The 24070-nt window shown below is 39.3% G+C and overlaps 1 protein-coding gene across 2 annotated transcripts; it reads left to right on the top strand.

Annotated features, from left to right (window-relative positions):
• The first annotated feature begins 16945 nt into the window (after positions 1 to 16945).
• LOC117498042 lies at positions 16946 to 23226 on the top strand. 2 transcript variants are annotated; one of them, XM_034150093.1, is made up of 7 exons: positions 16946 to 17194; positions 19341 to 19453; positions 19602 to 21047; positions 21259 to 21495; positions 21601 to 21825; positions 22119 to 22188; positions 22764 to 23226. In XM_034150093.1, the coding sequence occupies exons 1-7, from the start codon at positions 17020 to 17022 to the stop codon at positions 22955 to 22957; spliced, it is 2460 nt and encodes an 819-aa protein (XP_034005984.1). In that variant the 5' UTR covers positions 16946 to 17019; the 3' UTR covers positions 22958 to 23226. The 2 variants fall into 2 exon arrangements, with proteins under 2 accessions (XP_034005984.1, XP_034005983.1); XM_034150092.1 differs by having other exon boundaries at positions 19341 to 19459.
• Positions 23227 to 24070: the final 844 nt, after the last annotated feature.

Genomic DNA, 24070 nt, shown 5'->3' with positions numbered 1-24070 from the left:
TTACGTGAACACTGTTCTATATGAACAATATGGGCAGTTTATACAGATATTTACTGATGGATCCAAAAATCCAGAAAATGTTAAAACTAGTTGTGCATTTTATGTTCCTGAATTAAAGGTCAAAGTGGAAAAGCGAGCAAATAATCACATCGCAGTATACACAGTGGAGATGATGGCTATCTCACTAGCACTTCAGAGGAAGTACAGCCAATGCGAGTGGTCATTTGCTCTGACTCCAGCGCAGCTTTGGAGAGTATAAATAACTTCTCATCAGTATGTCATCAGGATATTCTACATGAAATTTTGCACATCATGTTTAGGTTAGTACATTTGGGAATTGTTGTTCAATTTGTGTGGATTCCAGCGCATGTGGGTATTAGAGGGAATGAGGTAGTGGATCAACTGGCAAAAAATGGATTGAAAGCAAACCAGATTGATATAATATACCCATCAGTAGAGCAGAAGTCAAATCAGTTACGAAAGTTGTTATCAAACAACAATGGCAAAAGTTATGGGACAGTAACACCAAAGGAAGACATTTATACCAGATACAAAGGGAAGTAGGAACGGGAAGCACTTGGGGGAGTAGTAGAAGAGAACAGAGCATTAACAGCAGGATAAAATTGGGTCAATCTGGATTAAACTCATCACTGCATCTGATTGGAAAACATCCAACTGGCAATTGTGATGGTTGCCAACAATCAGAGTCAATACATCATGTATTTTTTAGCTGCCCGGAATATGCAAGGCAAAGACTCATTCTGAAAACTGCACTGGAACAACTTAACATCAGGGACATGGATTTCAAGGCAATATTCGCAAGTAACTCAAGAAATGAAGTAAACAAGCTGATCTTCAAGCTTCTCAAAAACACTGGTCTGAGGACAAGGATTTAACATGGACATTAAATAAATCAACAGTAGGTGGGAATATATGCTCCAAGTGGAAGCGATTCGCCATTAAAGCAAAGAAGAAGAAGAAGAAGAAGAAGAAGAAGAAGAAGAGCTCCAATTGGTCAGCAGGCGGTGCTTTCACTGAGTTGATCTCTTATCCTGGAACCTAACCTGCTCCGGAGCAGGCTAGCCGTTCAGCATAAGTTACCGTGGAGATCTAGCCCGCTAAGAAGTGAACCAGCGTCGTGGGACCAGAAATCCAGATCTTTCCCTGAATGTAGCTCGCTAAGCGAAAATCCGGCTTCGTAGTACAGGCCTCAGTATGACACCTACAGTGGAGGAAATAAGTATTTGATCCCTTGCCGATTTTTTTTATTCACCCACTTACAAATAAATGAACAGTCTATAATGTTAATGGTAGGTTTATTTTAACAGTGAGAGTAAGAATATAAAAAATAAAATCCAGAAAATTACATTATATAAAAGAGAAAAATGTATTTGCATTTAACTGTGGGAAATAAGTATTTGATCCCCTTGCAAAAAAACAAGAATTCTGGCTCCCACAGACCGGTTAAATAAGTCCTCTTCCATTAAGAAAGTACTCCTAATATCAATTTATTACCTGTATAAAAGACACCTGTCCACATAATCAATAAATCAGATTCCAACCTCTCCACCATGGGCAAGACCAAAGAGCTGTCAAAGTACCTCAGGGACATGATTGTAGACCTGCACAAGGCTGGGATCAGCTATAAGACCATCAGAAAGCAGCTTGGGGAGAAGGAGACTGTTGGTGCGATTATTCGGAGATGAAAAAAAATAAAATGGGCATCAATCAACAATCAATCGCTCACGGTCTGGGGCTCCACACAAGATCTCGCCCCGTGGGGTATTGATGATCATGAGAAAGGTGAGGTATCAGCCAAGAACTACACGGGAGGAACTTGTTAATGATTTCAAGGCAGCTGGGACCACAGTCACCAAGAAAACTATTGGTAACACACAACACCATAATGGATCAAATCCTGCAGCGCCTGAAGGCCCCATGCTCAAGAAGACTCATGAAAGGCCACCATCATTGTCACAAATGGGCAAGCTGAGAACTGGTACCAAGTCAGATTGGTGGGCTGTTTGGAGGACCTGATTTATTTACAAGAGAATGCTTCTCACCCCACAGTACAGGTCATCATCCTTGATGGAGCTGCTCTTGTGAATATGCTACGACCTGGTGCTGCTAAGACGTTTTTTGATTATGTGCAGAAAGTGTTCTCACCATACTGACATGCTCTCAGCTGGAGCATGTTAGCAGAGTCGATGTCGTGTGGGATGAATATTTCCCCGAAAGTCTGAAGGCTGAAACACGCAGCAAGAGAGGGAAGGGAGTTCATAGACACGTTGAGCCATCCAGTGTCATTCCTGGAAACTGGCCAGAGTTTCTGCGCATTGAAGACAAGAAGGCTGAACTGTTCTCCTTCCTGGCAACCAGTGTGACAGCCCTCAACACTGGCAAACAAATAATCAGTATTTGCACCATGCACACATGAGGAGGATAACCACATCCTACTGCACCTAGGAGATGCTGTGAAGGAAGGGTATAGTAAGGTGTCAATACGCACGGTTGACACGGATGTGGTAGTACTGGCAGTCACAGCAGCCCATGGGCGTCGCAGCTATTATATGAGGGTGGGACAAGTCCCCCCCACTTTTTCAAATAATTAGTTTAGACCCCCCCACTTTTACTATGCGGAAAGTCCGTGAATCGGTCTATCCACTCGCCGCACTTTGTAGAGCGCTGTGTCAGTGCTTCACTATCAAATGAAATCCATTCCACTTGCTTATTGAGAGAATGCCCAAATCAATGAAACTCCGTACCATGTTTTCACTGCTACTCTGTGCCAAGGCAGATTCTCACATAGCGCGCGCATGTTCAAGGCGTGTTGTCATAGTTGGACAGCTCAGATCTGTTGTATGAAGCGATGCCGGTAGCGGAGGTAAGGCACACACACCAAATGTTCAGGAAATGGTTAATACAGCGAAAATCAAAGCTGACGATCTCTTGGTTTGATTGTTTTCTCCCCCAGACAACATGGACATAAGAAAAAAAATTTCAAAGAAGAGGAAAGTAAGTCATCAGCTGGTAGCAGTTAATCAGTTAACAGTGATGGCGGCGTCTCACTTCTGGAGAGGAGTTTCGTCTTTATGTCATGATAGAGAGATACAAATACTGAATAGTTTAGATGAGAAAAGGCATCGAAATGCCAGGTTACTAGTATTTATCATGTAAACAGGGAACATGAATAACCCGATCTCTCTGCTCATGTAAACACCATATCCCCAATATGATCATAACCGGGATAATACTCATAAACGGCTTACTGATGTCCATGTAGAGACGCAGTCAGTGTGTTTTACTGGAGCCTCGGTTCGATAAGAGATTCTTTTCTGAGTTCTTTAACTTAGGTACTCTCTCTCAAAATGGTAATGTGCATTATGTTTTAATTATACTTCTTATCATTCAGAAGCTTTTTGTGTGTGTTTATGTTTTACTAAGTGCTTATAGGCTATTTCCATCCCAGTATTCAGTTAACTATTTATTTTCTGTGCACATTACATAGACTATAGCTAATATTCTACCTACTGCTTGGGACTTTGAGTCTTCAAAATGTCCAATGTCACAGACTGGGACTTACTTTAGAGTCAGTTGTATTTACATTCAGTATGACTTGTTATGATTCAATGTGAAAGAGTATACTGCTCAATAAATAATTATCACTTCACCACCTCTCTTGACATCTAGGCACTTGAGAGTGAGTCAGAGGCAGAATACAGGGACAGTGGAGAGAGGTCCATTGCTGAGGTGAGTGATGAAAGGGAAATGACAGTTGAGAGTAAATTGTGATGTGGACTCTCATCCCAGGATTTTAAGGAAATCAGTGGGGATATTGAACAGGAAACATTTCAGTCAAGGGGCATCATATGACCAATATAGACAGAAGAGCAACATTTATTTGAACATTTAAGTCAATGATACCATTCCTAGGTGAACTTAACATCTGTATGGAGTCAGATCAGTCTCAATATTAATAAATGCTCACAGAAGGATTCACAAATGTATTTTGCGATTTATATATAAATGACTCTCCACAACAATATCTCTCAATGCACTCACAAATATTTATTGTTGTATATAAATGTACAAAAAATGGGCATTTAAACTGCTTTTTATTAATTCAAAGACAGCTCTGAATTAATAATCAAATATGTTTCCTTTCTTTACTACTGGATGAAATTACAAAATGTACCCATCATTTTCCTCATGCTAGTATAGCCACATAAAAGTATCAAACCACCTGTTAAAATGCACCAGAATACAGGAAATCTATATATTTTTTCGCCCCCACACCCCCCGTTAAAAATGTCCCCCCCACATTCAGGATGCTTCCTACGCCCATGCAGCAGCCCAATCCCTCAACATCACTGAGCTGTGGGTTGCCTTTGGAGCTGGGAAGAGTTTTAGGCATTTAGCAGCTCATGAGATGGCGAGATCACTAGGTCAAGATCGATGCATAGCCTTACCAATGTTCCATGCATTTACTGGATGTGACACTGTGTCATCTTTTGATGGCAGGGGCAAGAAGACGGCGTGGGATACATGGATGACATTTGATGATGTGGAAGAGGGGTGGAAGCAGGCCCGCCCCTCCCTACACACAGGTCACGCAGACTGGGTGGGGCCTCACCTCGCCATTGGACAAATATGCGATGGCCCTACAGTCAAAAATCTTCCTTAGGGCATGCTCTAACAGTGTGCCAAAGTTCATGTTTTTATCATCAAAAGCACAATTCTTTCACATATCTGCTGGACTATTTGTGGGGGTCTGCCTCCAAAAAACAGTTTCAAGTCCTGAGAAAGTCAAATAAGACGGTGTGTAAAACTACACTGCCCAGCCAAAAAAAAGTAACCACTTTGATTTAACTAGGCCAGTAGGTAAGGACTTTCCACTGGATAATAACTGCAGCGATGTATATATTTTAGCTGAATACACATTGTTTAACCCTAACTGAAGCAGTTAGTCACTTCTTTAATGTTTGTTCTTTCTGATGTAAAGTCAAGGTTGTAACTGTTTGCAGTAAAGTTGTGGGGCGCTGAACTGTTCGTTTGAATCTTTTGAATTTTGATATATGATCGTAATTACTTGTCTTTCAAATTTGAAGGAGGGTGAGCAAGCATCTTGATGAACATTCATCATTAACTCCTCCAAAAAAAATAGTTTATTCAATGATAAATGAATATGTGAATCATAACAGTGATTGACAGCTGATAGGAATAATATGATTGTTAATTGTATCATATTCATTCAGTCAAACATCGATGAGACAGTTAATTAATGTACTTATTGCAGCAGTCTTCATAGATTTGGTACCCCTGCTGGTCTAAGAGTGAAACAAACTCATTCAGTTATTGTTCAGTTAAAATTCATTAAATTATGTCTGCCACCTTATATATTTATATGTAAGGCTTTACTGATGTGCCATAATAATGTCACCTAATGTTATTGAGTTAAAATATCAATATTGTGGCTTTCCAAGTTAACATTGATTGATATGACTGTGATTAAATCAGCATACTTCTGCCAGGGGATGTGCCTGTCTCCTCATAAAGATCAACAACCTGAAATGCCCTGCCTCCTCCTATCATAAAGAGGCAGCTGCACGTCAGATACATGTGTTAGAGTAAATAGTACAATATTTTCTTGTGAAATTTAGAAGTATAAAAATATGTATGAAAATACTTAACTAAAGTTTGACACATCTTAAATTAAGTGGAGTAATAAATGTAAAATTCAGAGTAAATGGATTATTCAATTTTAGCATTGGACCAGTATCATCCTGATTCTGCCACACATATATAACTTAAATCAATTGACCGATAGTTCAAAACAAATAAAGTCATTCATTATCCAATACAACTAAATAAATCAATTTTAACATATTTCTATGTTATTATTCACAAAACATACATTTGAAAATTTCATTTTGATTATTTGTTTTACTTATTCAAATAAAAGGCCATACTATATTTTGTATTTAGTGCTAATTAGCAGCTGTTAGCATGCTAACAACATCCACAACATTAAACTGGCTGCAATTTAGAAATTATGTATCTAATATATCATATTCAATCAATTGCATATTGACTCTTATTGCACTATTCCACTATTTCACTTTTTACTATTTTTCTTTTTGTATTTACTTGCACAATTGTTTCTGTCTTTTGCTGTTTTATTGTGTTGCACTGTTGGAGGAGCATGTGACCTAAGATTTGAATCGTCATAACTACACTGTAGCTATGTACGCATGACCAATAAAGGCCTTGAACTTTGAACACACTTATCTAAGATGGTGCTAATGTAAAACCCAAGTATGCTAGCATTTTCACTGTGAACATGTGGGCTTATGATGAACAGCACCACTTGGCAATCATTTTTTTTAGTTAACCAACAACGAATACAATGACATTAGTAAATGAGTGTCTGTAGTAGTACCAACAAGACAACATTAACAAGTGCAATATATATGTATTATAGTTATTTTTCTGTCTTAGTGCAAAGTCCAACAAGGATTGTCCTGCAGGGAAAAACTGGATCTGGAAAAAGCAGCCTGGCTAACACCATGATGGGAGAGGATGCATACATGATAAGCCATTCTCCAATTACTGAAGCAACTTCGTCTTATTCAGAATCCAAATTAGTCCATGGGAGAAGAATCAAATGTATCAACACTCAGGTTTTTTTTTACACATGCGGGTCCGACAAAAGCCTCAAGGCTGATATAGTGAGGAGTATCACAGAGTGCAGTGCTGGGCCTCATGCTTTTCTCATTGTACTAAAAGTTGAGAAATTCACAGAGCAGGAAAAGGAAGTCATCAAAAAAATACACGAGTATTTCTCTGAGGAAGCATATAAGTATGCCACATGTGTCTTCACTCATGGCGACCAGCTCCAGAAAGGGTTGACAATTGAGGAGTTTGTCAGTCAGAACAAAGATCTGAGTGATCTGGTGAAGAAGTGCGGAGGCCGGTGCCACGTCGTCGATAATAAATACTGGAAGAGCAACGAAGGAGACGACTACAGAAGCAACCAGTTCCAGGTGGCGAGGCTACTCAACACACTGGACCAGATGATTGAGGCAAACAACGGATGCTACTACACAAATTAGATGCTAGAAATAGTTAAAACAGAAATACAGAGAGAGGAAGAGCACATTAGACAGTCCCCAAATAACATGTCACAGGAGGAGATTATAGAAAAAGCTAAAAGTAAGGTTTTTGATCGCTTAGTGATCTTATCTGCAGGCATTGCAACAGGTGTATTGTTGGGAGCTCTCCTTGGTGTGGTAGATATGGTTACAGCAGCTGTTGCAAAACTTCAGAGTCCTTCTGAGGCCTGTACTACGAAGCTGGATTTTCGCTTAGCCGGCTAAATTCAGGGAAATCTCGGGCTTTCCGGTCCTACGACGCTGGTTCTCTTTTTAGCAGGCTAGATTTCCATGGTAACTTATGCTGAGCGGCAAACCTGCTCCGGAGCAGGGGGGTATACTACGAATCTAGTTCAACATATCCTGGATATGTTTTGAGTTATCCGGCTGACTAAATCCAAAAAAACAAACCGCTCTCGCTAAACTGTCCTACGACGCTGGCTATCACCTCGACCGCAAGCCAGCAGTGTCCTATCTAGTTAGGTGCGCGTTCACATAAAAGGGGTGGTATTTGGAGCATTCGACCAATCACAAACATGGACAAGCCGTGTACTGACAGCGCAGCGCGTCATATATTTCCTGAATGAAAAGTCAACTAATATTAGACAAATATGAAGACGTTAAACTTTAAACATCCATGACTTAAACACTTTATCCAGGATAAAAGCCACATAGTTGCAGCTGCAAGGTGAATACTGCTGGTAAAAGAAAAAGTGTTTGAATACGTTCATTAACAGTTTTATGATATCACTGCTGCCCCGTCCAAGACACGAGTGGATCTGACTTTAATTACATTTGACTCGAGTGTCAACTTAATGTGTTGCTTAAAATAATACTTCTGCATACAGTATGTGACACTGTGAGTGTTGCACGGCCAGATACGGCTCAAGAAGCTGACTCAGACAAGGAAATATATGATACATTATGATGTGATATCATGTGATATGAATGATAATGGGGTACGTCTGCACTCACAGTGCCGCGGACTGTAGGTTACTTATGTTGTGGCAGATATTTAAGTAAGCTTTATTAACGCTAATGTTATAATAGTCAGATTGCTCTGAAGATGGGAGGTGATATTCTATTCATTTTCACGTTCACACAGTCGGTGATTTTGGCCGGCTGTCTTTCCTGCAACGGCAGTTTAAACTGTATTTCCTTTCTCCTCCTGTCATATGAATTGATCGCTTTAAACTCCGCACACTGAGCTCTGATTGGTCAGCAGGCAGTGCTTTTATCCTGGAACCTATCCTGCTCCGGAGGATAGCCGTTCAGAATAAGTTATCTAGCCCGCTAAAAAGTGAACCAGCTTCGTAGGACCGGAAACCGCTGAAGTTAGCTTGCTAAACGAAAATCTTGATTCGTAGTATAGCCCCCTGGTTAGGTGACAGGCTAAGAGATCAACTCAGTGAAAGCACCGCCTGCTGACCAATCAGAGCTCCGTGTGCGGAGTTTAAAGCTATCAAGTCATATTACAGGATAGAGGAAATACAGAAAAACTGCCGTTGCAGGAAAGACAGCCGGCCAAAATCAACTGACTGTGTGAACGTGAAAATTAATACAATATCCCCTCCCATCTTCAGAGCAATCTGACTATTATAATATTAGCGTTAAGAAAGCTTACTTAAATATCTGCCACGACATAAGTAACCGGATCAGAGTAACATTAAGTACAGTCCGCGGCACTGTGAGTGCAGACGTCGATGTGTGCCATTATCATTCATATCATATCACATCATAATGTATCATATATTTCCTTATCTGAGTCAGCTGAGCCGTATCTGGCCGTGCAACACTCACAGTGTCACATACTGTATGCAGAAATATTATTTTAAGCAACACATTAAATTGACGAAACACTCGAGTCAAATTCTCCTAATTAAAGTCAGATCCACTCGTGTCTTGGACGGGGCAGTGATTTCATAAACCTGTTAATGTACGCATTCAAACACTTTTTCTTTTACCAGCTGTATTCACCTTGCAGGTGCAGCTATGTGGCTTTTATCCTGGATAAAGTGTTTAAGACATGGATGTTTAAAGTTTAACTTCTTCATATTTGACTATATTAAAGTTCACTTTTCATTCAGGAAGTATGACGCTGCGCTGTCAGTACGCTTGTCCGTGTTTGAGATTGGTCGAATGCTCCAAATACCACCCCTTTCATGTGAACGCGCACCTAACTAGATAGGACACGGCTGGCTTGAGCGATCCACTTGATAACCGGCGTCGTAGTACAGCTTAGCGCCAGCGCGTATGTTTTGGCTTAGGCCAACCGGCTAACTCCAACATATCCAGGTTAAGTTGAACCAGCTTCGTAGTACAGGCCTCAGATGTTTCGTCACTTGCAGCAACATCAACACAAGATGTTTGGTTCGCTGTATTAAAGGGGATGGTGAGTGGCTTTTGGAAAGGACATGAGGCAGCTGAAGGATCAGCAACTGCAAGCGAAGCCTTCGTCAATACGGTAAAGGGGGTTATAGCAGAAAATCAAAACAGCAAATAGAGCATTCACAATTAAAAGAGTAGAGCAGGAGGGTGATAATTGTAAACCATGTTAAAACAAGTAGCTACAAATAATATGTAATATTATTATTATATAATAAATAAATCAGGCTAAGGTGATCAAGATGTCACTTCCTGTGAGGTCAGTGTGATTAGTGCTCTGCCACTAAAGGGTAAATAATGATTGTACATTTGAGAAAAAATATTGATAGCGTTTACATCACTTTTTTTGCTTGATTTATGTTGCTTATCTCATGTTTTATTTGGGATATTATGTTTGCTTGTTTTGTTTTATTTTAACTTTAGTAAAATGGCATTTCTTTTTATCTCACCTGACGTTGTTTTTTTATTCTGTTGTCATGTTTCTGCAGTTTTATTTGAATGTGCAAACAAATGATTGAAAACATTATTATGCTGAGATTAATTTCTAAAGAAAAACACAATGTCATTTTCATAAGGGTGATTAAGGGTTCGATCAGTGGCGGCCGGTCCATAGGGGCGCTAGGGGCGCCGCCCCACCTCTTCCCATATTGAAAAAAAAAAAAAATAATAATAATTAAAAATAAAATAAAAAAAAAAAAATATGTTTAAAAAAATATATATGTTTTTATTTTTATTTGTAATGAACAAGGTAAATATTATATAATTGGTATCAGTAAAATGTATAATCTACAATAAAATCTCGTTTAAAATTGTGTTACGATGTCTAAAGTTACTGATAAGTCACATGTTTCCTGCCTGGCCTTGCCCATGCACCTTCTCTCGTCTGGGCGCTAAGAGAGGAGCCTTCAACCAGTGCAGCAGCAGCCACCAGCAGCTGACTGTTGCTATCTGTAACGTGTAAACTATGCCGCGAAAATATAATTTCAGCCAATCAGCGTCGTCAAAGATGACGGTCACCGGACGCCAATGTCAACGCCCAGTGCAGTCTGTGAGTAGTTTGGACAGTGACTCGTATCCGGTTGACGCAGTAGTTGAGGAGGATGGCTTCGTGTGCAGGTGGAGTCTCCGGACCTCGGTCCGCGCCTAATTCTGTTCAAGAGCTAATCTCCAATCCTTTCGAAAGGAGAAGTTTGGCAGATAAATTGTTGCTTAAAGACCTTGCACCGGACCAACCCGATTTGAATATATCGCAGCAATCTCGTGAAAAAGACAAAATTTATACACGAGGCTTCACAAGTAGCTGGTACACAAGAAAGGCTTGGCTAGCTGGATGCAAACAGGTAAATGCTGTCTTTTGTTTCCCATGCTTGGATATCACTTTATATGTAGAGAGGAGGTTTCCCATGGTTGTTAGAAGTTTATTAATAAGTGGGCATTTATCACAGAAGTGATTGTTCTGTCTCCACGTTTGTTGCATTGTCTGTGATGTATTTTCCAACGGTTATAGCTCCTGTTCTGTCCCAGCAACACTACACGGTTTGCAGCTCCACCACATTTTTGGTTTATCTTCGGTGTCGCTTAAAATCTGCTTCCCATCGGACTAAAACCTCCACGTAATCTGAAGACAGATACTTGAAGTTATTTAAACCTTTTGCAAACTTTATGTTCTTTCTTGCTCTAGCCTTGCCAGTTACATTGTACATAACACATATATTATCATTATGCTAACTGGTTGTTCGTGTTAGACGATGTAGCTTTTTCATTTCTGAGTTATTGCTATATGTAAATAAGCCTGTTTGTAAATAATCCTCAGAGAAACAAAGAAAAAACACAATTTATGACATTTTGTGCTGTGGTTATTTTTTTTAAATTGCATTTATTCACAGTTCAGTTTGAAATGCTGTAGTGACTTGTATTGAACCACTTAAATATTTATAATTAATGCTACTGAAAAGATGCTATTAATTTTATATCTCACATGCAGTTCACTGTAAAGCTACTTGGTGAAGGTGTTGGTTCATAAAACATGAACAGTTTTAAGAAAGAAAAAAACAGACCAGTTCTGAGAACACAAATTCCTGGTAAAGTAGTAGATGTTCAGGTTGATAAATAATATTTTCCACACTGAAGATTATGGAGGTATTGATCAGTCTTCTCATATTTTTAAGCCTCGATTTCTCCTTTCCCCCCCCCTCTAACATCACCAGAAGTCATCATTTAAGGGGTCATTTCTCGAAAAAAAATTATAATATATCTAACAACCAGATTTCCAAATATTGCAAACTTGTGTTAATTGTTTTGAGAAAACATGGTGAACACAGGACACAGTACATGCATGGAGTACCCAACATGTGGCTTCTTGTCTTGTTAACTTTACCTGTTAATACTCTGCAGCTGAATATGTCTGTTGCCATAAATAAAACACAGTCACCAATCCTAAAACACCATATGAAAAGGTGCGGCCAACACCCTCCTGAAGATGTATGCAACCAGTATTACAGAGCAATATACACAAATGCTTTGATTAACAAATATTGATTGGATTAAGAAATAATCATCGGAATAGATGCAAATGGTCATCAGCAGAGATATACAGTATGTAAAGATTACCCCTTTTCATTGCCTATTGTTCTATATATATGGCGCTGTATAGTTGATTTAAAAAGTATTTTAAATTCAAAGAGTGACATCTGCTGGCCAATGTTGACAATGCAACACATCTGTACTGTCACATTTTTTTCAATTTTAGTTTTGGTACTTTGAGTATATTTTGTTTTTACATTTTCATTGCAGGACTTTTACTTGAACCAGAGTATTCCTAAACTCTGGTACTACTCAAGAACAAGATATGAGTACTTCTCCGACCGTTGGTTTGTAAATGACCCTTGATTAATAAAGTTAAAAAACTCTGATGCTGAATGCTTGCAGAGGTGCATGAACTCTGCAGCTAACACTCAGCTGCACCAAAGCTAACAGTCCTGCAACAAACAACAAGTATGTGAAGTGTCACAGCTAAGACCAACCATAAACTGTCACCTGAGTGTAGTTTAATAAGAAAAGTGAATACCTTTACACGACGTCGGAGGGAAGAAGCTCAGCGATTGGACCAAAGTCAGTTCTGCTGCTCAAAATGATTGGATCTGCTGAAAGACCCCCTCACGACCCCCTGGTGACATAACTACTGCAAACACTGCATGGAGGTAAAAGTAGAAGTGTGTAGGAATACTCTGTTACGAGTAAAAGTCCTGCATTCAAAATGTTACTCAAGTAAAAGTACAAAAGTATTAGCATCAAAATATACTTGAAGTATGTACAATTACTCATTATGCAGACCGGAGTACTGAAGTAAATGTACTCAGTTACTTTCCACCACTGACTGTGCAACCAACCAACCATACGCTTTCACAAACGTGTACTAAACTAAGTAGATTTAGAAGTACTGTACTTAAAGGGGACCTATCATGCAAAATGCATTTGTGTACGTCTTTTATACATGAATATGTGTCCCCAGTGTTCCAGGGTACTCACCAAGTGTCAGAAAACACAACCCTCTCTATTTTCCTCCATACCCAAATCTCTAAAAAAGGGCCTGCAACGGATCTGATAAAAACTGATCCAGATTTGAACACTGTCCTGACGTCACGACAGTGGCGCTACGGCTATTGGGCCAACTCCACCAATCAGGAGGAGACAGCCACGGCCATTGCCGTTCGAAAGCGCTGGAGACGCTGTAGTACATATACCAGGCCTGTAGATGGTGCTGTTCTCACATAATCTGCCCTTGCAAAAACAGAGCTAAAAAATGTCAAATTGAGCAAAATGAGGCATGGCTAAAATGCATGATCTGTTTGGTATTTTGAAAAAAAAAAAGTATAAATATGCCTTATATAGGTATGGTCCTACACTATATTATTCAAATATAGCATGATAGGTCCACTTTAAGTACTTACTTGAGTATTTCCATGTTATGTTACTTTGTACTTCTACTCCACTACAATTCAGATGTAAATACTGTACTTTTACTCCACTACAGTTGTGTAGTATCTTTAGTTACTTTGCAGATCTAGATTATTGATAAACAATAGGATCGTCACTTAAATCAGACTTTAGTTACACCTGGAGTCAATTCACAAGCTACCCTGAAGTAAATTAAGTAATTAAAATGAGTTCCACCTCTGATTTTTTAAGAAGTACTCAGATCGTGTACTTAAGTACAATTAAAAGTGTGCAGGAATGCTCTGTTACAAGTAAAGAAGTCCTGCAATAAAAATGTTGAAGTCTGCTCTGATTGGTTAGCTGGCTGGCTCTGTGAAGTGTATTTTTTGGATTATTCGTACAAGTATTAAATGCAGACACAACCCACTGTTTCTGGTTCTCTCTTTTAACAGAACACTTGTAAGCAAACACGTGTTGACAGTTTTAAGTGTACCATCGGCTTATATCATTTAATAAGTAAGAGATGTTATTGCTCAGGTGCAAGGACACACCTGTAGTGTTAGTCACACCGCAAACAGGCAGGCGTGGTTTCTTAAAGATTGTTTTAAATCAATATAAAGTACTTATTGGCTTTATTGTAAAATAAATCGCACATACACTAAAACATCTGATAGTTTTGCTACAATTTACAATTATAATCCTTTAAGTAGATATCAATCTTTTTTCTAAAGTATGACCTTTCAAGCAGGTTTAAAGTTAAAGCTCCACTGCAGTTATCATAAAATAATGTTTCATCCCTTAAGACTTGAAAATAAAGAACTGGGTATATGCCATACATGTTAGATCATATCATTTATTATAATAAATCAGTTTATAAGTATTTTGTATTTGTAAGAGAAGTGGTTCTATTATGCACGGATTAATAGATGAGGTATTTGGGAGTTTCCATCTCGTGATATGTGTGTGTATTGGCTGCAGTTCAGCCTGCAGAAAGCACCCTGTTGAACAAGTACTGTCTGTTGTGTAAGTACTATACCTTTAAGAGTTTGAGTCCAAATAAAAGACAGCGATATTCTGGCAAAATATATATAACGGAGATAAGAAAAAGCAAACTGGAGCATTCAAATAAGACTGAATAGCAATGTTTCACTGGCAATCTGAAACTTAGTAATATGATGACTAGAGAGGGTTAGAACATCATGCTATTTATAACTCATCTTTGGCACAGCAGATCATATCTCTGAATGTTGGAAGATATACAGCTGTCTAGACACACACATGACACAGCCCTTGAGTGTATTGTGGCCTTTGCTGGCCTTTCGTGTGGGCTAGCAAAGTACATTAAAGCTAAACTCTAGAAAAACAAGAGAGACAATCAGCTGCTCTGTAACAGGACTTCAGCCCGTCATAATCAAGGTGTCAGGTGAAACTTGAGATAACATATGTACCTAGTATTAGGCAAACTTTTTTTATTTTCAAGGTAATATATGCAACGTATCTGCACAAATGTCTCAACCCAGATGTATTTGGAGTCCTGGAGACCATCTGTGTAAAATTGTTTTTTGTTCTGATATCTAAAAAAATATGTTCTCTTCTTTCAAACATGTTTTGACTGACGACACATCTCAGAAATCTACACAAATGAAGCATTACTTCACTGTAGGGTCCTCAGCTACACAATTTATTTTCTATGCGTTATGTGTGATGGTTGTTATCAGTACTTTTTATATAGCACTACCCTTCAAACATCCCAAGGTATTTGCATTTATGTAACAGGGTTTGCTCTGATACCTCTCGGGTGTGTAACTGAACACATTATCACTCTGTATGATAACAAACTGTACATGTCTGTCTGTGAATGACATTTGACAAACAAAAGGAACCCTTTTTGTCATACATGCAGGGCCGTCCCTCCCTACAGGCCAATCATGCAGGCTGCATGGGGCCTCACATTGCGCAGGGGGCCTCGCGCAGGGGGCCTCGGCTTATGAGCTCGGCTTGTGCGCAGTTCTCAGCCCAGTTCTCAGCCCAGTTCTCAGCCCAGTTCTCAGCGCAGTTCTCCGCGCACCCCCCCGGCTGACATGCAAGAGTGAGAGGTGACAAGGGGAGCACATCTGTAACCCGACGCCATTGCAATTAATCGACATCTGACCAATCACGGCTTTGATACGGCCACCAGTGCAGGTGAAGAGATGTCGGCGAAAAGACAGTTTCAGTCCGGCGCAAGCAAGAAGGAAAAAAAACAAGACATGAAGAAACTAGAAAGGTGGGTTATTGTATGAGTCAAATGTACAACTTTTGCCAATTGCCATGTTAAAACATCAGCTACAATTCACGACATGAAGAAGGCAGTCTCTGCATAGCATATAGGCTAATGGAGATGCAGTTATTTCCAGCATTCTTTATTTACCATTCATTCAAGTATTTTATGCCTTTTTTTCTGCTAATGCAGGCTACAGGAGGAAGAGTGATAAACTATCTGTCTAGTTGGCTTACATAACAGTTAAAGTGTACAGCTTAAAAAACATGGAGCATTTTTTCCCCTTTTATTAATTCTTATGTCAATTTGCACATTTCATGGTGATGCTCAGCCTCTCCCCTTAACTCCTAACAGTCATCATCATGTCAACCACAACACAGAGAAATACTGATAGAAATGTGTGTGTAGTTGTTGATACATTGCTGACAGAGGGAACTACATTTGAATACAGATTTAAGAAAAATCAGTTTTTGAGCATGTAATAAGCATGTTTTTGCTTGACTATATTACAACTATATTATAATAAAATAATATAGTATTTATATTATTGAATTGATTATGATTATTATTATTAGTAGAAGTAGTTTATTTGCATTAATTATATTTTAATCTTTTTGAGGCTAGTATTTGGCAGGAAATGCAGACGTATTCACCTGTAAACGCATACTGAACGACATACATGCACATTTACCATTTACCTCACTGTATAACAAAGTAACTGTGTTGATAAGAATAATAAACAGGAATTATATTTGCAAAGTACTTTGTCTCCAAACATTTTTGTTTCACTCCTGTCGGTTGGGGGGGGGGGCTCATCTCACAATGTCGCTTGGGGCCCCAAGTTGGCCAGGGACGGCCCTGCATACATGCCCCATTATATCACACAAAACATAAATACATAGTTATTTAGTTTGATACAGTAGCAATGCTTTTAGGTCCAATCTGTGGCAAAGGGAAGGTACAACTTAATATTTGTTCACTTACTGTTTTAAAAGTAGTAGAAAAAAAGTAGGTTAGTTTTCAAATAGCATTTATTTTATTTGTATTTTTGTTGTTGCATTGTATGTATAGATCCCAAACAAACAAGGGTGTTTTGTTCTGATTGTGTGTATTCTGTTTTAATAATTAAGCAGTCTTGTCCGTTTTTTCTTCATATTTAGTATTACATAATCCTTGTTTTCTCTTCCACTGCCACTAGGGGCACAGTGCATCCACGGCTGCAGACATTAAAAACACTGCCTCACAAATCTGACGCTCCAGATGTGTGTCTTCACCACGGGGTAAACTATGGATGATTTTTACCAATATCCGGTTTTCTTTGAGTGCCAGAGCCTTCTTCAGGATCAGATGAAGAAAATAGAGAATTATTTCCGTGTTCGGCGCAGATCAGGCGGAGGAGACTGCGGATCTCTGCGGAAAGTGACCGATCAAATCTACAGCATTTATTTTAGAAATCAGGAAGGTAGGCCATGAAACACAGCACAATGCTTATCAGTCATGTTTTCAATTATATATCAGATAACGGTCAGATGTCTGTTCTGTTAGAAGCAGCCTATGTTTAAACTATAAAATAGTCCATAACTGCGTCAACTCATTGATTTAATTTAATTTACCTTTATAATAAAATGATATTTACTGTCGAGAGTAAACATATGTCACATATAATATGACTCATATAATATGATCACACGGATTCAACATTGATTCCACGATCCGAACGTAAACAGGGAAACCCCTGAGTTTAATTTTCCCGAAAGCGAAACTTAAGACCTTCATGACTTCTGCCATTATGTGGTTGGTGCGCGTGCGCGTCCGAATATGTTGAACGTTGTTAAAATGATTCATACCGATATGAACAATTTGGACCAGTAATCATCTGAAAAAACGTGTACAATTCATATTTGAACTCTGGACTAGCTGGCTATTAAATTAGAACCAGCTGTTGTCTATATCAGAGGTGCAGGGGCGGATCTAGAAACAATATTCATACGGGTGGCAAGAGGGTGACAGGAGAATTTCAGGGGTGGCATCCCCTGGCAGAAGTATATGCTGATTTAATCGCAGTCATATCAATTAATGTTAACTTGGAAAGCCACAATATTTATATTTTAACTCAATAACATTTGTTGACATTATTGTGGCACATCAGTAAAGCCTTAAATATAAATATATAAGGTGGTAAAAGTAGAAGTACCAGAGTGTAGGAATACTCTGTTACAGTCAAAGTCCTGCATTCAAAATGTTACTCAAGTAGAATTACAAAAGTGTTAGTATCACAATACACTTAAAGTACTAATAAGTACTAATTATGCAGATTGGTCCATTTCAGAATAATATATATCATGTCTTGAATATAATTATTGATGCATTAAAGTGTTATCAAAGCTGGTAAAGGTGCAGCTAGTTTTAATGACTTTGTATACTGCAGGGTAGCTTGTGAATTTACTCCCGGTGTAACTAAAGTCTGAATTAAGACTTGATTATATTTCACATCATTAATCCAAATCTCTAAAGTAACTAATAGTATTTAATAAATGTAATGGAGTAAAAGTACACAATTTAACTCTGAAATGTAGTGGTGTAGAGGTACAAAGTATCTGAAAATGGAGATACTCATGTAAAGTACCTCAACATGTTACCTAAGTACAGTACTTGAGTAAATGTACTTAGGTACTTTACGCCTCAAACTATATTATTTTGTTGTCATTATCAGTCATGTTGAGATACTGTATTATTGGAACACACTGTGTTGGAGCGGGATCAACTTAAAGTAAAGGTTATTTTATTCTCTACCACGGAGAAAAAAAAGTGTCCTGTAGAAAGTTAAAATTGCTGCCTACATTACAATTAAAAACACATTAAATAAGAAAACATATTCAAACATAAACCTGATATTTAAACAAAACGTGTTACCATGTTATAGTTGCAGGAAGTTAAAGGTCCCATGTCATGGCCATTTCTACTGATCATAATTCCATTGTTGAGGTATACTAGAATAGATTTATATTGTGCAATTTTCCAAACTCACATTGGTTTCTCATACAGCATCTCTGTATAGTATGTGTATTCACTCTATGTCCTAAACGGCCATTTGGGTATGGGCACGTCACTGTACCCAGGAAGAAAACAATGGAAAAAGAGAAATCTCCAACGAGGCGTTCTGGGGCAGCATAGACAGGTCTTTTCTGTGTTAGAGTTTTACTCGCTACAGGGTGTACTTTGAGGGTTTGTGACTTTGCAGACCATTTACATGCATACAAACCTTCATAACACACAAGGGGACGAGTAATAACCGGAAAAGCATGACATGGGACCTTTAAGACATACATCTACAAAATATACACATATTATTATATATTAAGTTCAATTTTTACTTTCTCATATGGCAAAATAATAGTTCACTTTCAGCTTTTAACATAAAAGAAGTTGGAGAATGAGGAGAGTATGTATGTAGGTAAAGAAAATAGAGGATAAAGCAAAAACTAATACAACCCTCATCCCTATTTTCCTAGTGTCATCAAAGAAAATGCATATTTTCTTTGTTTGTTAATCAAGCAACTTCTTTCCCTCTAACCTCACAATAACTCATGTCACATTTGATTTCTTAGACCAGCAGGCAGTCCTGAAAAAGTCTGTTCATGATGTGGAGGATCTGGTGCTCACTGTCCGAGACGGCCTTGAACTTCACACATCCTCTCCAAACAAGAATATTACAGCCCCGGTACAGGTATTTTTTTTTTTCTATTTATAGTCTCCCACTTAATGAAGTTACTACTTCTACATTTGTAGATATGACCATATAAGTAAAAGTGTTTACATGTATATGACAACAGTCCACTGCAATATTTGAATTTCTCTTTTCAACACAGAGCCCACAGTCGATTCCTGTCTCAATCCCTCCATCAAGTGGTGAAAAATACGAACTACAACAAAATACTTTCCTCCTTCGTTACCTAAAGGAATGTCCCACAGCTTGGAAAAGATTAGAGAAAGAACTTGCCTCATTGTCCTGCTCTGCTCAGTTGTATCCAGAGGAAGGGAGGGTTTTAGTTAGCTTTTCAACTCAACCTGATGATGAAAATGATATTAGAGATTGGAAAGTGGAGGTTGACAAACACTTTGATGGCTACCTGTGCCACTGTGAGGTGGACCCTCACAAAGTTGTAGCTTTGCTTGAATCCAGGAACTCTCTTCAGACCACCAATGACGTTAAGGTCTACAGCGAGAATGGGATGGCTGTTGTTGTTGGGCAGCGTTCTCAGGTGAACGCCAAGTTAATGGATGTAGATGCCTTGCTTGGTAAACAAAGGCCACGGTTACTTGAGAGGCAAACTTGCATTTGTCGACTGGGCGAGGCTAAGCTTCGCCTCCTGTGGAAAGAGATTGAGCACACTTTGCAAAAAGACTTCCCAGGAGTGAAGGTCACACAGGGAGCTCCAGGTCAGTTGCATTTGGAAGGCTCTGTCGAGGATATTCTTAAGGCTAAAGATTGGATCTCTGATCAGGAGAAGTTGGTGTTCGAAAGGACAGTTTCTGACATGAGCCCACATTTGTTGGCCTTTCTAAAGAAGGCTTATAATGGTCCTGGTGTGCTAGGGGACTTTTTAGGGGTTGCTGGCAAGGTGGAAGTAGAGTTACGAGACACAGAGCTACGTTTCTTATCCCCTTCTGCCAATATTCTTGTTGAAACAGAAAAGGCACTGCAATGTGAGATTAAGGAAGTCAAGATTGATGTTCCGTACTGCTCTGCTGTGCCATCTGAGCTTCAGGAAAAGCTTAAGTCTAAGACAAAGGATTTGAACCAAGTGCAACACAGAGCTCAGGTCGTATTTGGCTCTGACAGCAGTGGGTGCTTACTGGGCCACACCAAAGAGGTTGAAGAGCTAAATGAAGTTGTCATACAGTTTATTTTGGATCAGTCTAGTGTGCAAAGTGTAGTCGATCTGCCTTTTGAAGAGTTAATGCATGAGTTACCAGCATTGCTGCAGCTGCATGGTTTAGATCATTCAGGGGTTACCTTTAATCCTTTAACATCTTCCTCTCGGCCCATGGTGGTGCTGGAAGGTCCATCCAGCAAAGTGACTGAGGTAAGGAACAGGCTGGGGCCAATTCTGGACTCCCTTGTTCAAGATAGACTCTCCATTGATAACAGAGTAGAGGTGATGTACCAGACAAGTACTGAAAACAGGGCACCAAGTGATCTGGGGTTCCAGATGGATGCTTCTGGCCAAGATGGAGCAAGAGGAGCCACTGCTGGAGCTCCTGGAGGGGGTGTCCATCTAGAGATCATTCAGGGAACAATCGAGACCCAACAGGTAAGAGAGTAAGCTGTGATTTTAAGAAAATGTTTCAATTCTGTTTTTTGATACAATTTTGTGACGATTAGCACAACGGTTTCTGGCAAGCTGTCAAAAATAGGTTATTGGGAGAATAGTTGCAACCTTAAAAAATGTTAAAGCATAAATGCATATAAACACCATAAGTAATACATTCAATGAGAAAAAACATCTTCTGCTCTCCTCTCAGGTGGATGCCCTGGTATCGCCCATGGTTTTTCATGATCCTCTTTCTACCCGTGTTGGAAACACTTTGTTCCAACATTTTGGAAACCAGCTGACTGCAAGGTTTAGAAAGGAAGCAGATGAAGAAACAATTCCTGGTGACATAGTCCTGGTGGAGGCTCTAGCTGGACTTCAATCTAATGCAGTCATTTTCCTCAACCTCGCTCCATGGAACGAGGATCCGGATGGAGCTGCAGTTGAGGTGAAACAGAGAAGCCTTTTCCATTGTCATTTTTTTTTCAGTTTCCCACACCATGAATCAGTATGTCTTTTGTTTACCCTTAATATTACTGTCTGTCCTTTTCAGGTTCTGAGAATGGGCATTAACAACATCCTAACTTCCTGTGAGGATAGAGGGTTTGGATCAGTTGCCCTCCCTGTACTCGGGGCAGGGATTGCCCTGCGTTTCCCTGACAGCCTGGTAGCGAGGGTTGTCCTGGAAGAAGTTTATGCTTTTGAACAGAACCGAGCCAGCGCGAAACCTCTCCTTGTCCGTATCGTCATCCACCCCGAAGACGAAGATTCTTTGGAGGCAATGGAAATAATTTTTACTTTAAACAGGATGCAAACAGGGCAACAATTGTCTAAAAAAACTTGCTCTATTTAGTGTGTCAAAAATATTTTTCGAAATCCCACATGTTTATACGAAATGGTGAAATGTACATCTCACAGTCAATTATTGTTAATCAGTATAATGACATGTATTTCTTAAACCATTGAGCAATAAACACAAGCTTACATTTTATATATATATACATATTAAACATAGTATATATATAATATACTGTACATATATTAAACATTTTGTCTTCCTTGTCTCTGCAGGCCTTCAAGTCTGCCCAGGAAGCTTCCCAACTCAAAGGATTCACAATGAGGATGAACCAGCATGAACAAGGTGAGTAAATATATCATGACAGATGAAGCAAAGAATTGGAATTCAGTACTGCGGCATGTTTTTCTTCACTGGTAACTAAACTAAGCATTTGTGAAACTCAAACTTTAGTGGTAAGATGTGTTCATAAGTTCATGTGTTAGCAAATGACTCCAGTTTCTGCAAATTATGCACAAAATAAATAGATAATAATAATTAATTTAATTTATTGGAGCGATTTTCCAAGTGCTCAAAGCGCTTTACATTACCTATTACACATATCAGACATGTAACAGTTATTACTGTGGCAATACCCAGAGGAGCAAATGAGGGTGAAGGTCTGTAGATGTATTCGTTTTATTGACTGCTGTGATAACCTTATCACCTTGTTATAGATAAATATGCAGGTTGATTCCCCACTTACATCATGGCAGATATGAGCAACCTCATGTAATCTTTAAGTAGTCATTTTTTATTTAAACTGCACACTATGTTTGGGTTACTGTTTCCAGAAAAGCCTAAGAAAGCGACTTTTTGAAATGTAATTAATGCAAACAAGCAGGAGACAAATGTACTGAACATAATTGTTATGTCTTTAGGTCCAACTCCAACAAGGATTGTCCTGCTGGGAAAAACTGGATCAGGGAAAAGCAACCTAGGAAACACCATATTTGGAGAGGAAGTGTTCACCACAAACCATTCTCCTAACTCTGGAACAGGGAAGTGTCAAGCAGAAACCAAGATCTGTCAACGGAAGAAGCCTCACTTTGATCGACACTCCTGGTTTCTTTGACGCATGCAAGTCGGAAAAGGACATGAAGCCGGAGATAGTGAGTTGTATCACAGAGTGCGCTCCTGGGCCTCATGCTTTTCTCATTGTGCTTAAAGTGGAGAAGTTCACAGAGCACGAGCAGGCTGTCATCACTAAAATATGCGAGTATTTCTCCAAAGATGCTTTAAAATATGCTGTGATTGTCTTCACCCACGGCGAACAGCTTCAAGGGAGGACAATCGAGGAATTTGTCAAACTGAATAAGAATCTGAGCGCTCTGGTGAAGAAGTGCGGCGGCCGCTGCCATGTCATGGATAATAGTCACTGGAAGAACAACCAGCAGGAAGAATACAGGAACAACCAGGTCCAGGTGGAGGAACTGCTCAACGAAATAGACAATATGGTGAGGGAAAACAATGGAAGCTTCTACACCAATGAGGTGTTTCAAGAAGTGGAGAAATACATTTGCACAGTGGTGGAGGAGTACATCAAACACGACACGTCGTCGGGAAACTTGCCATTGGAAGTGATCAGAAAACAGGCTAAATCCATAGTGTCTGAGAAGCTGTTGATCCAACTGGCAGGTGCAACAACAGGAGCATTGTTAGGAGCTTTTTGTGGGGTTGCATTTATGGTTGGGCTAGTGATCACAGCCCTGCATAACTCCGGAGGATTCATGAATGTCCTGAAACAGATGAAAGCATTGAGAGGGACTGCAGCAGTAGGCGGAGGAGGACTGGGAGTTGCTGGAACAGTTTTAATTGTAGCTACAACAGGGTTGGCTGTAACAGGGGGAGTGGTAGGTGGAGTGATCGGATTTAAGGCAGCAGAGGGAGCTAAAACACCGATGGAGGCAGTCAAGATGTCATATAATGCTGTCATGGAAAAAGGAAATGATGTCATAGAAAAAGGGAAAGGTCATTTTAAGAGGAAATAACAACCTTTTGAGGGCGTGTTTCTGGTTCTTTAGCTGCTCAATGCACTTCTATGTTCATAAGCAGGTAGAGAACAGTGGGTTTATCCCAACTTTATGAATAAAACCACTTTCTGTTGACGCTAGAAACAAGCTTGATGAGAGTTAGCGGGAGTGGTGGAAAGTAACTAAGTACATTTACTCAAGTATTGTACTTAAGT

The sequence above is a fragment of the Trematomus bernacchii genome, unplaced genomic scaffold (assembly GCF_902827165.1).
Source record: "Trematomus bernacchii unplaced genomic scaffold, fTreBer1.1, whole genome shotgun sequence".
Classification (NCBI taxonomy): domain Eukaryota; kingdom Metazoa; phylum Chordata; class Actinopteri; order Perciformes; family Nototheniidae; genus Trematomus; species Trematomus bernacchii.
This window is presented reverse-complemented; position numbering and strand designations above follow the sequence as displayed.